The following is a 15,385-nucleotide window of genomic DNA, read 5'->3' as shown; positions in this document are numbered from 1 at the left end:
AAAAACCCAAACCAAAAAAAATGTGGGAATTCCTCCTCTTTATATACCCATCCCCCTTCCTTCCCCTCTTTCTTTTATCCTTATCTCTCCTTCTCTTCACACTTCCCTCTTCACCACTTTCGGCCCGCCCACCCTACTATGTACTCCCTCACTGATCTTTTCACCTCCACCATCTACACTTGTGTCCAGCTGGAACCTTCGCCTGCCACCCACGCAACTGTAACGTTACATATAAAAGAGTACCAGCAATCCAGCGTCTTTCACAAATCCATACCACCCTGAATCTTCCTGTTTTACTGCCTCCTTCTGCCATGCAATGACGGTACCGCTTCTTCAAACCAACACGAACTCTTCAGAAGAGCTACATCTACGCCAGCTTCGCCAGAAACTGCTGCTGCTGCTGGCTATAATAGTCGGTTTGGTGGCTGCGGTCGGTGGGTTTCTTTATGGCTACGATACGGGGCTTATTAATGATATCTTGGAGATGCAATACGTGAAAGCTCATATCCCGCTGGAGAAGGGTGACTTTAACACCCACGAAAGGGCTCTTATCACGGCGATCTTGTCGCTAGGAACGTTCTTTGGTGCTCTTGTGGCGCCTATAATTTCAGACTCGTACGGACGTAAACTGTCGATTATCGTGAGTCTGGCGATCATTTTTAATATCGGTAATGTTCTACAAGTCAGTGCTACTGACGTGGGCTTGCTTTGCGCTGGAAGAGGCGTTTCTGGTCTTTCAGTGGGCATTTTGTCGGCTATTGTGCCGTTGTACCAGGCTGAAGCCTCTCCGAAATGGGTTAGAGGTTCTATCGTTTTCACATATCAGTGGGCCATCACCTGGGGCCTTTTATTGGCTTCGGCCATTTGCCAGGGCACGCGGAAACTTCAGTCTTCTGCGAGTTATAGAATCCCTATTGGCGTCCAGTTCGTCTGGTCTATAGTTCTTTGCATCGGTATGCTTTTCCTTCCAGAAAGCCCTCGATTCTATGTTCAAAAAGACAATATCCAGCTGGCTCTACAGAGTCTAAGCAAACTTCGACGTCTTCCAGACGACGATGCAGACCTCATCGAAGAGTTGGTTGAAATCAAAGCCAACTACGACTACGAAATGAGTTTCGGCAAAACTTCCATTCTCGACTGCTTTCGTCTGGGCGGTGGTCGACACAAACAGAAGCTTCGGATGGCCACAGGTATGGGCGTCCATGCATTCCAACAATGTTCAGGCATTAATTTCATTTTCTACTACGGGGTGAACTTCTTTTCCAGCACTGGTGTTGGGAACTATTACCTCATGTCTTTCTTTACGTATTTGGTGAATGTGGTATTCACTATTCCAGGCATCATTCTAATTGAAGTGGTTGGTCGACGCAAATTGTTAATGTGGGGCGGTGTCGGTATGAGCGTGTGTAACTTCATTATCGCCATTGTCGGTGTTCTGGTGGCTGCTCAACAGACCCGTTCCATTGTCAGCATTGTCTTTTCGTGTTGTTTTATTGCATGTTTTGCCTCGAGTTGGGGTGGTTGCACTTGGGCTCTTTCCGCCGATATGTTTAGCATCAGTATTCGTCAGAAAGCCATTGCCATTACCGTCGCTACCAACTGGTTGGTTAACTTTGTGTTTGCCTTCATCACTCCTTATCTTATAGACACGGGGCAACACACGGCGGCGTTGGGCAATCGGATTTTCTTTATCTGGGGTGGACTCAACGCTCTTGGTATTGTTTTTGTTTATTTCATGGTTTACGAAACCAAGGGACTTAAATTGGAGGAGGTCGATTTCATGTATATGAATTGTGAAAACTCCAGAGCATCCACAAAGTTTGTCAGTCGTGCTATCGACTATTCGACCATGCCAAATGGTACTGCTACGGGAGTTGACCTGGGCATTATTTCTAGAACTGCAACCAGAGGTGGAAAAGACTCTTCGTCGCCTTCTACTGGCGAAGGTGGGGTTGGCTTCGCTAAAGATTCAAGCATGGAGATGAGCGATCTCAGACACAGACGGTCGCCTAATCATAATAACAATAACGTTCATCTCGTTGCTCACGATAACATGTTGGCTCCAACACTCAGCAACACGTCTAGCGAGTCGTCTCCAGACTCCACCATGTCTACACCAGGTGTTTCCGACTACCAGAAGTATCTTCTGACGTTGAGGGAGCAGTCTGGCGATAAAGTGAGCCGAACCAGCTCCTCCCATACTTCAGCACCTACCCACAGATTATACAAGTGTGGTTCTAAGACTGGAAATGGAGAGATGAAGATTACACCGATTAAGAGACAGCTGAGCGAAGCCAGTGTGATACCTAACCCAGGCAGTTCATACACCAGCACTAGTTTACAGGAAGGTATTGGAAAGAAGGGAGGGCTTGTGAACGCAGCCCTGTTCTTTGCCAGTCCTCCCAGCGACTCAGATAGCGACGACCTGAATGAAGACGGCGAAGAAGAAACGGGAGATGCAGCGAAAACCGAGGGTTTGAAGAAAGAGACCAATTACGAACCAGAATCCCTGGAAGACGATAAGCATAATAATTAGGAGCCTCCCCGTGTGTTACCAGAGAGGAAAAAGGTCAACGAAACAGCCGCCCAACAGATTGGATCAAGACGAATTAAACGTCAACAGATCGTTTGGTTTGACAATGGAAAGGGATTTTCTGTTGACGTTGGAAAAAATGAATAAACGGTTTTAGGACGATGAAAAGAAAGACTACTCTACTTTTACTCTTAAGGTTTTAAAGATTTTCTGGAAAAGGTTGTTTGGCAAGGCTTTAAGAAACGCGGTAACGGCGTGCTTTGAAAGTTTTGTTCGCTTGCATATTTTTCTATTATACTGATTGAGCAGTGATATTTTGTTGTTTACGTTTTTGACAGGGTGCTACACTGGCGGTTTCGTAGTGCACAGAAGCACACTTAGTTTTTGTGTGTTGTTTGGCTGTGGTGTACGGATGTTTCCCAATGAGTACTAATTCATAATCACAGAATGTTTCTTCACAGCGAACGCGGCCTGCACAGAAGGCGAGGTTGCCGCTTCTTCGCTCCAACTGCTATTGTAATGCCGCATTAGGTTTACAAATTTCCTTCTTGTTTGGGTTTGTTCCATGCCGAAAGGGGAAGGGCGGCGCCTGCAGAGGCCTCAGGCAGCAGCAGGCAGCCCCTTGAGCAAACGTAAGACAGCAAAAGGCAATCGTGAAGAAAATCAAGAATAATGTACCTGTGCTCGGTAAACTTCGAGGTTTACAGGACCTTGGCGAATCGACTATTATCTAGTGGTGCCTGTTTTATTTTCCGATAGGCATGACTTCCGGGAAAAGCGGCTCATTTCGGCTCCATTGGGCTTTAATGACGTGATGCGGAATGATTAAAAATGCGCACTGGCCCTCCTCACGTGATGCGGACGTCCACCGGAATAATCCATCATCCGCCGGAGCCAATGGGACAAGGAGGGGTGGAATCAATTGGCCGGAATCTCAGGTCAATGGCGTACTCTTTAAACTGCCCAGGGATTTCTGGGTTGGCTCCAGTAGTTCCGGTTGCGATGCCCTTCCAACGGCTCCCCCGGAATGCGATGCCCCCGGCTCTCTCTTTCCTTCACCGAGGGTTGTCTGACTGACGGTGCGCCTTTACATTCCGAGGTGCCGGGGGTACCGAGGGGCCCACCACCGGGAGTCCCACCTACCGGGGGTTGAGGCTTGACTTTTGACGGTCACATCGTTTGCTGCTAAGGAATTTCGTTGTTTCACCGGTTCGTCATACTACGACTTCCGGTCAATGCCTTTCTCTTTTATTAATTAAGATCCCTTGCCGCTTATTGTGCTATTTCTTTATACTTGCCCTATTTAAAGAAACTGCCTTGCCCTGAGATTGCTGCCTGGGAAACGAAGACCGACCTGGGTCTATATGCAGTCCCTCATTTGTCAGATTGCTCGAGTTTTATTTTTTCTAAAGAATGGGCCCATTCCAAGACAGAGCTTAATTTCCTCTGGTGCACGGGTCTAAGCCTGGTACCTGATCCCTCCCCCAGACTGAAATTACCACTTCGAACCTCCATTTGGCTGCAAAAAAACCATGAATTCCCAATCTTTCCCAGTCCAAGAAGCAGCCAGAGATAACAAACCGCTAATTGTGCAAGGTCTTCTTGCCGAAAACGGAAAATTGGCCGTTTCCAAAGACTCAGACGGCAGAACACCTTTACACTGGGCCTGTGCCATGGGCCATGAAAAAATCGTCGATTTGATCTTGCCGTATATGAAAAACGTGGATCTTGATGATTTGGTTGACGACGGAGGCTGGACGCCCATTCACATTCTTTGTGGCGTGGGAAACGACGCTGTGCTTGATAAGTTGATGGCTCACGAGCCTCAGCCAGATATCAACCTTGCAACGTCTACAGGCGTCACGGGGCTTCACATTGCTGTCAGTAAAAACCACTACGAGTTGGTAAAGAAGCTTTTGGAATCGTATAAGGCGCTGGCCCGTGTACGTGATTCTAGAGGACAGACGCCTCTTCACAGAGCAGCAGCTGTGGGGAGTGGAGTAGAAGTGAAGCTTTTGGTGGAAGCGAAGGCAAACCTCAATGCTACCGAGAAGGACGGCTGGACGCCCTTACACCATGCAATGGCCGAAGGCCACGGCGACGTGGCGGTGTTATTGGTGGAGTTGGGTGCTGATAAGGATGCTGAGACAGGCAGTGGAGAGAAGCCTGTGGATGTGGCCAGCGAGGGCGTGAGACGGTACTTTGAGGAGAGAACGAGCTGATGGGAAATTTAATGTTGCCAGGCAACTATGCATAACGAAACGAATATACGACAGGAGGTGAAAGGACAGTAGGACTGCCGAGCGGTCCGTGATGGAAGAAAGTTTGGTTGACATTGAGGTTAGTTGGCCCATGTGTCACGTCTCCAATGGCCCCTGGTGATTTTTCCATATATGGAAGATCCAGACGTTTCTTCTCCAGTGGGTTCATAACACCTCCATCACAGAATAAGGTCGGCCGCATGGCGAGATTTCGAAAAAGATATCGGAAAAATCAACAGCAATTAAGCTTCCAGTGACCATAGATCAGGTGAGGAATACCTATGGACGTGATCAATGGGTTTTTCCGGTAAACGACAGACAAACTAGTAGTTTGACATTCCGAGGGTCAAGACAAGAAAGTTCAAATGCAGCAATCTAGCTTGGTGTGGCGAGTTCCGGGGAAAACCAGTCATGATGGAAAGGGAAGAAAAGCAAACCGGTCCAGTGTTGCTACTATGCGGCTGGACCGTTTAAATTTTTACCTTTTGGGTGCAAAAAAAAAGCAAGCTTGGAATTACATGGCCTACGTCATGGAAGGTGCTAGAGGAAGCGCTACAGGTTTTGTGGTACTTTCTCGAGAATGAAAAAGAGAAGAATTTTGGAAGGAAAATGTGGTGGTTGGTGAAGTGAAGGGTAACTGGTCATTGGAGTTCAATTGAAAGGACAGTGTTTCCTGCTTTGCTCAATGAAAATGGCCTTCTTGTAATACCTTGGCAGACGCTTCTCTAGACTAGCAACGAACGTCAAGTGGACTCACGAATCCTGTTTTGTGTTCTTTTCAGGCGACTGTGCTCTGGCAAATCGGCTCTAACGGGACGAAACCGTAAACCCGCCGGGTGAGTCAATTATAGTCATCGGTTGTGGTTGTGGCAGGGGCTACTGGAAGGGTTGATCAGGCTGGCCAGACTGGGCCGGGTTTTCGGCTTTGCAATAAAGAGGAAGCCTAAAAAGTCTATTTCCCTTAAGCTACGTCTACACTTTGGATTCTACCATTGTGTGGAACCAGGCTCAGGAGTCCTTGATCCATGGAAACAATCGTTCCTTAAAGTTAGTTTGGAGACCACCCCGTGTAGATGTCCACCCAACGACAATAGACCCTTGCTGGAATGTCGTTGGAGAGAGAATTCACTCTTCTGCAATCCCTACTTCCACTTCCTCAGTCCACCTTCCGAGCCAATTGGCTCCTCATGGGTTCCCCATGAGTCGCCGGCTCCAAGCCACTTCTTTCTTTTGTACCTGGAAAGCCCCAATGATGTAAGAGCCACCCAAAGCCTCCAAGCCACCCGGGCCACCTCCCTTCCATTGTCTGCCACCATCCGGCTTTCTAGAAGTGTAAAAAGAAAAGGAGCACTGGATTATGGCAGTAGAAGAAGATTTAAGTGGGTTGATGTTTATGCTAGTAGTACTTCCTTCGATATAGACAGTGTTCACCAGAGGACAAGCAGTATCTAATAGTCTCTTCAAAGCTCAACAAATAATGATTTATCTGGGTATTCTGATTCCCTAGATTCCATATATATCACTTTCTTATCAATTGAGTAGTCATGGGTTCACATAGCATAGCTCTTACTGACCATACACCCATAGATACCATCACTCTTCGACCAGTCACTACATTTCACTTCCTCCAATCAACGTCCCAATCTGTTTAACTCTAGTCCCTTCAGTACCATCTCCCTTCCATTTTCCACCACTTCCCCTTCAATTGCCCAGTTACTTCCCTTCCAGTTCTTCCTCTTCTCTTCCTCTTCGCTTCCTCGTACAACTCCCCTCCTTTCCTCCTTCTCTCTTTCCCTCTCTTTCCAGCCATTCCTCCAGTTCCCCAACGTCATCCATTTCTTCCCCACCGCCTCTTCCCTTCCCTTCCTTATTAATATTTCCTCCACTTCCTTCCTTCTTCTTCCTCTCCATTCCAACCAAGCATGAATTTGCAGCCATTTCTGCGGCGCTTCTGCAAAGGAACCGGAACGGTGAAACACCGAGCAAGACAAACCAGTCACTTGCTGAGCCGGTGGATCAAACGGGAACGGGAAGAAGGCACTGGCAATTTCAGAATGACGTAGATTACCGTCTTTTTTGAAATTGGCACCGTCACCGCCACAACTAAGGGTAATTAGCCGGATTCGGATTACGAGGGTAATTGGTAGTAAGTGAGCGAGCGCAAGATAACCGGCCAGGCTTGCTAGGCAGCCGGCAGTTCCGGTGAAAGCGTGGGTTGCTGGCACGTGATGCACGTGATATACGTCACGTGACTTGAGTATTTAAGATGACCGGTTATGGCCTCGGTATACCTCGGTACACCTCGGGCTATCACCCTCGGTGGGCCCTCGGTGAACCCTCGGCAGACCCCCGGTGTGACCACCGAGGGCACCCCCATTCGGCCCTTTTGTCAACACCCCCATCCGGAAACCGGCCCTTCTTCATGCATAACGCACCCTTCATCTTCCCCCATTGCTGTGACTTTTAACAATTGCTGTGACCCAGTCACCTCCCTATATAAAACATCAATCCCCAGCCTTTCCCTTCCTTTTTTTTTTTCCCTTTCCTCTTCTTTATCCCCCCTTCATATTTACATACCCCTTATATCTATACAATGTTGGCTATCGGTGACGCTGTCTTGCGTATCACTAACTTTGTGTTTTTAGTCATTGCCTTGGGTTTGACTGGTTCCCTTGCCGCCACCACCAAGTGGCAGGACAACCCTCAGGTGAACTTTGCTGTTTTCGCTTCTGCTTTCGGCATTTTGTTCTCCTCCTTCTACGGTCTTTTGGCATACTTTGTTGCCGCCCTTGCCTGGCCTGTGGTTTTGTTCTTGTTTGACTTCTTGAACACTATTTTCACTTTTGCCGCTGCCACCGCCATTGCTGCCGGCATCAATGTCCACTCTTGTGACAACCAGGAGTACCTCGACAACAACAACATTACGCAAGGTTCCACTGGCAGATGCAGAAAGGCCCAGGCCTCCACTGCCTTCCTTTACTTTTCGTTTTTCATCTTTTTGGCTTCGGCTGTTTTCTCCGGTATTTCCATCGGTAGAGGCGGCATCTTTGGCGGCTCTTCTCGTTCCAGAGGCGTTGGCGTGCCATCTGTTTCCCAGGTTTAATGAGGTCTGTGATCTTTCCTGCTTTTAATGTCCAGTGACGCCCTGGTTTAATTGCGCCTACGTATTTGTAATATACGGTTGTACCGACAGTGATGTAGAGCTAACCGAGCGCTAGCGAGGTTAGCTGGTTCTGATGGGGATTCGAACCAGGCCTACCAGGCCTGGTTAGTGTGGCAGAAGTCGATGTCAATCAATTCCATGAAATCAACATCTACACTCCATTGAAACACCCCCGATGGCTCATCACACTGGCTACGCCTGCTACGCCCGCTACACCAGCCCCAACATGCAAGAGAAGACGAGTTGATGCAACTTGATAGAGAAGGATGCAGCTGAAAAATACAAGTACCAAGCGCCGTTTGACCAGAAACTCGCCAGACGGTTCAATTGAGTTATGACAAGGCCCGTTTGGGCTCTTCAAAGTATACTATAATAAAGTTTTGATGTTTTTTTTTCATGTTTTTTGGTGTTTTTGAAGAAACAGCAAACTAGCAACGTTCCATGACGTCAGTAGAGCCATTGGCTTGGCTCGTAGAGAAGTAGAAACAAGAAAGATTAAACAAATCCACTGGAAACTCAAATAATCCAAAGGAACCCCAATTGACAGTTTCTGGAAGATCCTTTTATTGCAATTATCGACGGATTCGGCAGTTTGTAGGTGTTTTTGACCGTTTTAGCAACCTCGAGTTTTGGCTGCGAAAAAAAAAAAAAAAGTGCCGATGCCGATGAGAATTGCTAAACACACAACAACTTTTTACTTAACACACAATGTACAGGTAATGCCTGTACTTGACACATCAAATTATCAGAAAGATGATAAAAACGAAGTAATGAAGAAGAGATAAGCTAAAATAGACCGTAGATTCTTTTAGTTGGGTACTTTATTAGCATCATACCTTTTTTTCGATTTTTTTTAGCTAAGAAACTAAGATTTCAAACCAAAAACCTAAGAAACTAAGAAATAAAGCACGATAGATGATGGAACTAAATACACAAGACAAAATTAACCTGCCAGGACAAAACTTCTTTTAGGTTCTTAGGTTGTTAGGTGTTTTTTTTTTTATTTCTTTGATTTTTACCTAAGAAACTAAGAGCTTTAAAGGTCTAAAACACCTAAGAACCTAAGAAGTATGCAGGCATTGCCTGTAGATTGTGTATCTAGTAATTTTCTGTTGTGTGTTTAGCAACTCTCATGCCGATGCCCATGAAAAAAACAAAACAGAAGGACTGGTATTTCGATGCCACAAAGTCTTGAAAAGTCAATGGCAGGGGGTTGGCGAAGTTTGGAGGTGGAGATTTGGAAGGTTTTGGTTTTAAGTGAAATTTGTACAACTTCGGCTTCTTCGGTCTAATCTGTGGATGGTACACTTGAAGTGGCCATAGTTAAGGGAGGTAGAAGAAGAGGGTAACGTAAGGGTCTAGAAAATGCAGAAAAATGGAGGATTTATCGCTTTAAGGGTTAATTTTATTTAAATTACTCGTTTTCGGTTGTTTTTTATTGGTTTTTTGTGAAGTAGTGTTTCTTTGCATGTCCTTCTTTCTCCCACTGGTTTACCTTCTGGAGCAATACAAGAAACGCTAACAACCAAGAACAACACTTTGCCACCAAATCACCCATTCTTTGCGTTTCACAGTAGAGCCCACTTAATTCTCCATTTTCTTGGAAACAGCAGACCACTTTTCTTATCGCTGGTTTCTTGGCTCGTGGCTGTGGTTGCAAACGGTCAACGTCCAAGAAACCGTTGGAGTGCAGTAGAGTAACATACTTCGGTCATTGTTAAGAAGCTCTGACCTTCCTCTACATTCTAGCTCGTTCTTGAACCTGTTTCTATAAAATGACCGTGATACCTGACCTTGCTGATTATTTCTGGTTGGCACGCTTCTTGCGCTCTCTTTCGTACAGATTCCTCTCGGCACCTTCTTCTGTAGAAATCGTATTGACAATGTTGGCCATCTTCTTGTGGTAGGTAGCGTACATGTCCTTCTTCTCGTTAATCTGCTGCCTGGCGTTGAACTTGGTCTGTTTCCTGAGATCCTTGAGTGCACCCTTCTTTTCCTTCTTGATTTGGGCCTTCATCTTGTTCAACTCCTGTCTGTCTCTGTTTTCATCGTACAGCTTCTTGTCTGGGTTGAAGTTCTCCTCGAACTTAGGTGCAAATGTCTTGATAGCCATCTGTCTGTGTTCTTGCAAGGTCAATGGCTTTCTGCTCTTGCTGAGGTTGGACTCGAGCTTGCTCGTTCTTTCCAATAAGCTTTGTAATTGTGGGATCTCGTTGCTGAAGTATCTTGATGCATGCTTGGTGATGACGGTCAAGGGCCTCAAGACCTCCAAAAATGCAGACTTTTCTCTCCAAAGACCGACAATTTTGTCGATGGTAGCGAAAGCACGGCTGATGTAGCGGAACTTCATTTCATCGTTAGGAGCTTTGAAGATTTCCAGGACCTTAATTGGACCGGAAGTTGACTTCGGACGGAACTTCTTCGAAAGATTGCTCTTTCCATCAACAGGTCTGGCCGAAAGGGTCTCGATAATCCTCTTTGGCTCAGGAAGAAGCACAAGAAGCGCTCTTTCCAAGTATTTCGTCACTTCAGGATCGTATCTCTTAGCAAACGATTGATATTGTAGAAGAACATCACAGAAGAACAAACCTTTACCGATATTGTCAACGTTAATCACACCAATCTCGTTATTAAGGAACTGGTTCATGACAATTAATGCTGGGGTGATCACAAGATGGTAGTGATCGGATGCAGAGAAGACGTAGCCGAGTACAACGAAACAGACAAGATCGCTTTTGCGAAGCTGGTTCTTGACGACTCTTTCCTTGATCTCGTCGATGGTGTTTCTGACGGTTTCCACCAATGCCTGGTTATACTTTTCAGCCATGGAACGAAGGAGCTTGGTCAAATCGTCCACAAGCTTGGAGTCCACCTTCTCCTCATTAGAAATATGCAAAATGTGCTCGAAAATCATACCCACAAAGTTATCCATCTTGTCTTTGTTACCTTCAGCAAGACGTGGATGGTACAACTCGGTGACTTTCTTAATGAATGCAACGACTTGATCACCGCTCTTGCCATCCACCTGTTCAATGAACTGTTTGTGGTTAAGAGGCATAGTGACGGCTGGTGCTTTTCTAGGACGACGGCTTTCAGTTTCAGACTCTTCATCAGATTCACCTTCACTTTCGCTTCCACTGGCTTCGCCTTCTTGTTCTTCATCGCTACCAGCCCAGAACTCGTCATCCAAGTCATCACCATCGGCAGCTCTATCATCATGCAAACCGTCCATTCTCTTCAATCTGTCAGCTTCAAGTTTCTTCATCTTCTCGCTATGCTCCTCTGCAAGCTCTTCGGCAGTCTTGGTTCTATCGGCTGGAACGGCTCTTCTATCGTAAACCAATTCCCTAACCTTATTGTCATACTCAATATCCTCCTGTGACTTTTGCTTAAAAGCATTAGGCTTGGGTTGCAGCTGGCGCATTTCTCCAAGAACATCACCAAATTCATCGTCCAAGTCCATGATATCGTCTTGGGTCTTCTGGAACTCCATTTGTCTTTGCTTTTTGTAGAACTTAGACTTGGCAATAATCTCTGCCATCACATCCTTCTTAGACTTCTTCTTCGGTGGCTGCACACTGTCTTCATCCACATACCTCTTCTCTGGAACGCCCAAATCGCTTTCGTCAAAGTCCTGCTCGAACGAGATGGTCTTACCAGAGTGTGTAAGTGCAAAATCATCGTCGTCACCGTACTCGTCGTCGCTTCCCAAGGAAAACACGTTCTTCTTCGACGAGCTCTGTCTTTCTCTGGTGAATCTCTCCAACATCTTCTCTTCCTCGGTCAAGTTTCTGTTCTTCTCACCGAATCTGCGGTCCACAAGTCCACCAGCACGGTTTCGAAGCTTCTTATCGGCTTCGTAGTCCAACTGCATGGCTTTTTCAACCCCAGAACGGGTCTTAGCGGTCTCGTTATGCTGCTTGGAACCAGCCTTAACGAACTGGCCTCCTTGGATGATCGTATAGTCATGCTTAGCACGGTTTATACGGTTATCGAAAAGGTTGAAATCATCGTGGATCTTGCCAAGAGCTCTCTTCTTCTCTTCTTGATCTTTTCTCGTTTCGGAAGGTGCTGCCTTCTTGTTCTTCTTCTTCACGTTGGTTTGACCTACAAGGCCTTTTGCCTTGAGAGCGGCTTTCAACTGTTTGAGCTGAGAACCTGCCATGGATTATATATCTATATTATTTTTCAACCGATGGTGGAGGTTGACTAGTAAAGTTGACTTGAGTATGCGCGATGCGATGCTCTGCTCAAAAAATCATGTACTTTTTGTGCTGCGCACCTCGCCTTATCAACACCTCCATCACCAGCACCAACACCAACGATTCAGTACTATCTTTACCGGCCAGCCTGCTGTTTCGAAAATTGATTGATCATGCCTAAGACTCCTTTTCGGCTTTGTGGCTCACTGTGCACGCTTGCTTCACCGTTGAGGGCATATGTGGATTCGTAGACACTGTCCAACGCCAGTCCGTTCCATTGGTTGGGGCCTCTGGAGGTGTGTAGCGATGAAGATGGGCCTTCTTGGGGTATTGGAGCGGCACGTGGAAACCGGCTCTGGTTGAGTGGTTGCGTTCTTTGCGGCCTGCGCTTTTTGGGGTCTCCATTACCGTAGCTCTCGAGGAAGTACATGTAAGACTTGATCATCTTGTCGTCTTGGTAGTAGCTGTTGAGATCAGGATCGCTCATCTCGTCGCTGGACTCTTCCAGATCTGAATGCTTGGCTTTTCCGTGAGCTTTATCCTTCTTGCTTCTGTGCGGTTTTTGTTTCTTCTTGTTCATGTTGTGCATCATATTCTTATCCTTTTCTTCAAAATTGAACATGGCAAAGTAACAAACGTATCCCAAACCGTCCACATGGATAGAGTAGTCTCTGAAGAAGTCAATGATGGCACTTGAATTGTTCGAAACCTTGAACCAAAGAACAAACGGTGTCAAAATCAAACTCAAGATTTCGTTAAGAATGATGATGATCTTCAAGCTGTAAAGCTCACAGAACTCAGTTTTAACCTCCACTGAATGTAACCGGCCATTCCATGAACTAGGCAAGTAATGCGTAAATTGGGAAACATAGCGCAAACTGGCCTCTGGATCATAGAAGAACGTAGCTCCTTGACTGTTGAGGTTTTCAGTAGAATGGCTCACAGTCGACGTGTTAAGCGAGTTGGAGGTTATCGCCCATAGCGTACCAAAGATACTGATGTAGAACAAGGTCGTTCTGTTTTGGGAGAGCTCAAATGACCAGAAGTTATGTTCTTCATCGTCAAAAAGCAAGCCCATGATAACCAAGACAGCAGTTATGGCGCCCGAAACAAAGTTCACAACAGTCATACCGTTCACAACCAAGAATCCGCTCGGGAACTGGTTGATATACGTGCTTGCAGGACCGATAGAGAGCTGTAACCGCTTCATAAAGAAATGAGGAAGCTCATTGAACTCCCGTAGTTTCCACTCGGCCCATGGCGTATACTGCCTCAACCCAACAAGCGACGATGGGTTCGACTTATACTCGTTGAAGTACCTAAAGAAGTACAACAACACAAAGTATATCACAATGAAGGGACAAAGAAAGAGATTGATGATGGCTGCCATCTTGAAACGAGCACTAAGCTCCTGGGAAATGCTGTTTCTTGAACCCTCTTTCAATATCGCCTGCTTGATCTGGCCACTCTCATTGAAAATGAAATTGTTGATGCAAAGTTTGAGATTCCATTCCAAAGTACGCGTGAGCACAGCCTTACTAGAGAAGATGTTCCCCAAGAATGATGGCATTGGAATGGATAAGTCTAGCACATCCTTATTGATCAATGCAATCATGTAGTTTTCCTTCCTCATGATCCTATTTGCAATGTCGTGGGCATTGAGCCTGACTTTGGAACTGAGATCATTCACGTAATGAGGAGGAAGGTTAGGTGTTGTTGAAGTCAATGAGTTATAATCCTTCAACAGCATGAGACTTCCGACTATTGACGACCACAGAATCGTCAGAAGTTCCTGGTCGCTATGAATATTCAAAAGTTGCACATAGAAGTTCCTGAGCTCTTGCAACTTGTAACGATAATCGAAATACAATTGCACAATTCGAAGCACAATGTAACATGAAAATCCTAGCAAAAGAAGCTTCACAGAAAACGGAACCCTACTCCAAAAGAACCCACTAATCACCAAATCCAGCAAGGTGAGGGAAACTTCAGAGTGGGAGGACCAACGATTGAAGAACAAATCGTAGTCAATACCCCATTTAAGAAACGTCGTGAACGACAAGATAAATATAAGGATGAAAATGTCAACACACCGACCAGCGATGATATTGCCAAACCCTTTACCGCGATAATAGTAATAAAGGTCAATGAGAAACTCGTCCATGTTCACGATATTCGCCCAAAGGTACAAGGCACGTTCACGGGGCGGAATCAGTACCCTGTTGCGATGCAAGTTCTGTTTCTGGTACTGGGTATGGAACGAAGGAGCAGGTTCAGTCTTTGGTTCTCTGCGGTGCTGCAACGAAGGCTCCTTCACGTCATACATAGGCAAAAGCTCTGGCTGCAGCAGTTTCTGAGGAGCACCCCTAGAGAAGATCTTCCGTGGACTCACCAGTGGCATTCTAAACGTGATTCCTTTCCTCTCTGGAGCTGGTTCTTCTGGTTCATGAACAAACGACGGCTGCTCTTCGCTATCTTTACCGTACCTGCTGACTTCCTGGCCCCACTTAACATGTCCCTGTTGCTGTTCAAGCTTATCAGCAGGCGGCAGCGGCCGTGGAGCCAAAAACGGCGACTGCTGGCTCTCAGACTCGGAATCCAGGGAAAGGTCCAGATCCAGCTCAGACTGAAGAAGCGGTTCGTGTGGCGAAGCCAATGCCGGCTGGTCGCCACTCCCCCGGTCCAGAATCGCCAGCGAAGGCCCACTCTCAGCCTGTCTGGACTCGTCTAGCTGATCGATATCGTGGCCATAGTAGTTGTAGTTCTCAGGTAAGTTGTTATAGATGGAATGAAGGCCAAAAACCCGGGACAAAAACGTGTCGGACGTCTGGGAGCGGTCTCTGTGCCTGGAAGAGCCGATACCCTCGTAGAAAGACATGATGGTGGCGAAAACACGGTAGTTATGGATGTATGTCTGGGTTGTAGATTATGTGGGTCACTGATAGCGCTGCGGCTATATGTAGGGACCCGCTTATCGAGGCCAGATAAAGAAGCCAGGGAGAGACAAAGTGGAGGGGATGTTACGGTTTTTAAGAGTTTATTTGGTTCGTATTGGAGGGGTTAGAGCGTATTCTGGTCTTTTTTTGGTGGATTTTTGGTTGGTTGGTGGTTGTAGTGGGGGTAGTTGAACCCCAGTGAATGGCTGCGAAAAGTGGTCCACAGTTAGGTTGTCAAGTAGAGAGTGGAATGTGAAGGTGGTAGTTTTTGGTAACTGAGTTGGGTTGGA

General features: G+C 46.4%; 5 protein-coding genes across 5 annotated transcripts; 3 read left to right on the top strand and 2 right to left on the bottom strand. All coding sequences in view use genetic code 12, as the record gives it.

Moving 5' to 3' along the window:
- Window positions 1-316: 316 nt before the first annotated feature.
- HGT4 (glucose sensor) lies at window positions 317-2,536 on the top strand (the record flags this gene model as incomplete). Its single annotated transcript, XM_025488849.1, has 1 exon — window positions 317-2,536. The coding sequence occupies one exon, from the start codon at window positions 317-319 to the stop codon at window positions 2,534-2,536; it is 2,220 nt and encodes a 739-aa protein (XP_025343616.1).
- Window positions 2,537-4,065: 1,529 nt separating this feature from the next.
- CXQ85_005249 (uncharacterized protein) lies at window positions 4,066-4,755 on the top strand (the record flags this gene model as incomplete). The annotated part of the gene is made up of 1 exon (XM_025488848.1): window positions 4,066-4,755. One exon carries the CDS (start codon window positions 4,066-4,068, stop codon window positions 4,753-4,755), a length of 690 nt encoding a protein of 229 aa, XP_025343615.1.
- A 2,632-nt stretch (window positions 4,756-7,387) lies between these two features.
- NCE102 (Nce102p) lies at window positions 7,388-7,897 on the top strand (the record flags this gene model as incomplete). Its single annotated transcript, XM_025488847.1, has 1 exon — window positions 7,388-7,897. The coding sequence occupies one exon, from the start codon at window positions 7,388-7,390 to the stop codon at window positions 7,895-7,897; it is 510 nt and encodes a 169-aa protein (XP_025343614.1).
- A 1,861-nt stretch (window positions 7,898-9,758) lies between these two features.
- Window positions 9,759-12,122, bottom strand: NOP14 (snoRNA-binding rRNA-processing protein; the record flags this gene model as incomplete). The annotated part of the gene is made up of 1 exon (XM_025488846.1): window positions 9,759-12,122. The coding sequence occupies one exon, from the start codon at window positions 12,120-12,122 to the stop codon at window positions 9,759-9,761; it is 2,364 nt and encodes a 787-aa protein (XP_025343613.1).
- A 173-nt stretch (window positions 12,123-12,295) lies between these two features.
- ATG9 (autophagy protein) lies at window positions 12,296-15,037 on the bottom strand (the record flags this gene model as incomplete). Its single annotated transcript, XM_025488845.1, has 1 exon — window positions 12,296-15,037. One exon carries the CDS (start codon window positions 15,035-15,037, stop codon window positions 12,296-12,298), a length of 2,742 nt encoding a protein of 913 aa, XP_025343612.1.
- Window positions 15,038-15,385: the final 348 nt, after the last annotated feature.

Source organism: Candidozyma haemuli, assembly GCF_002926055.2.
Source record: "Candidozyma haemuli strain B11899 chromosome Unknown I_2014730914, whole genome shotgun sequence".
Lineage (NCBI taxonomy): Eukaryota > Fungi > Ascomycota > Pichiomycetes > Serinales > Metschnikowiaceae > Candidozyma > Candidozyma haemuli.
This window is presented reverse-complemented; position numbering and strand designations above follow the sequence as displayed.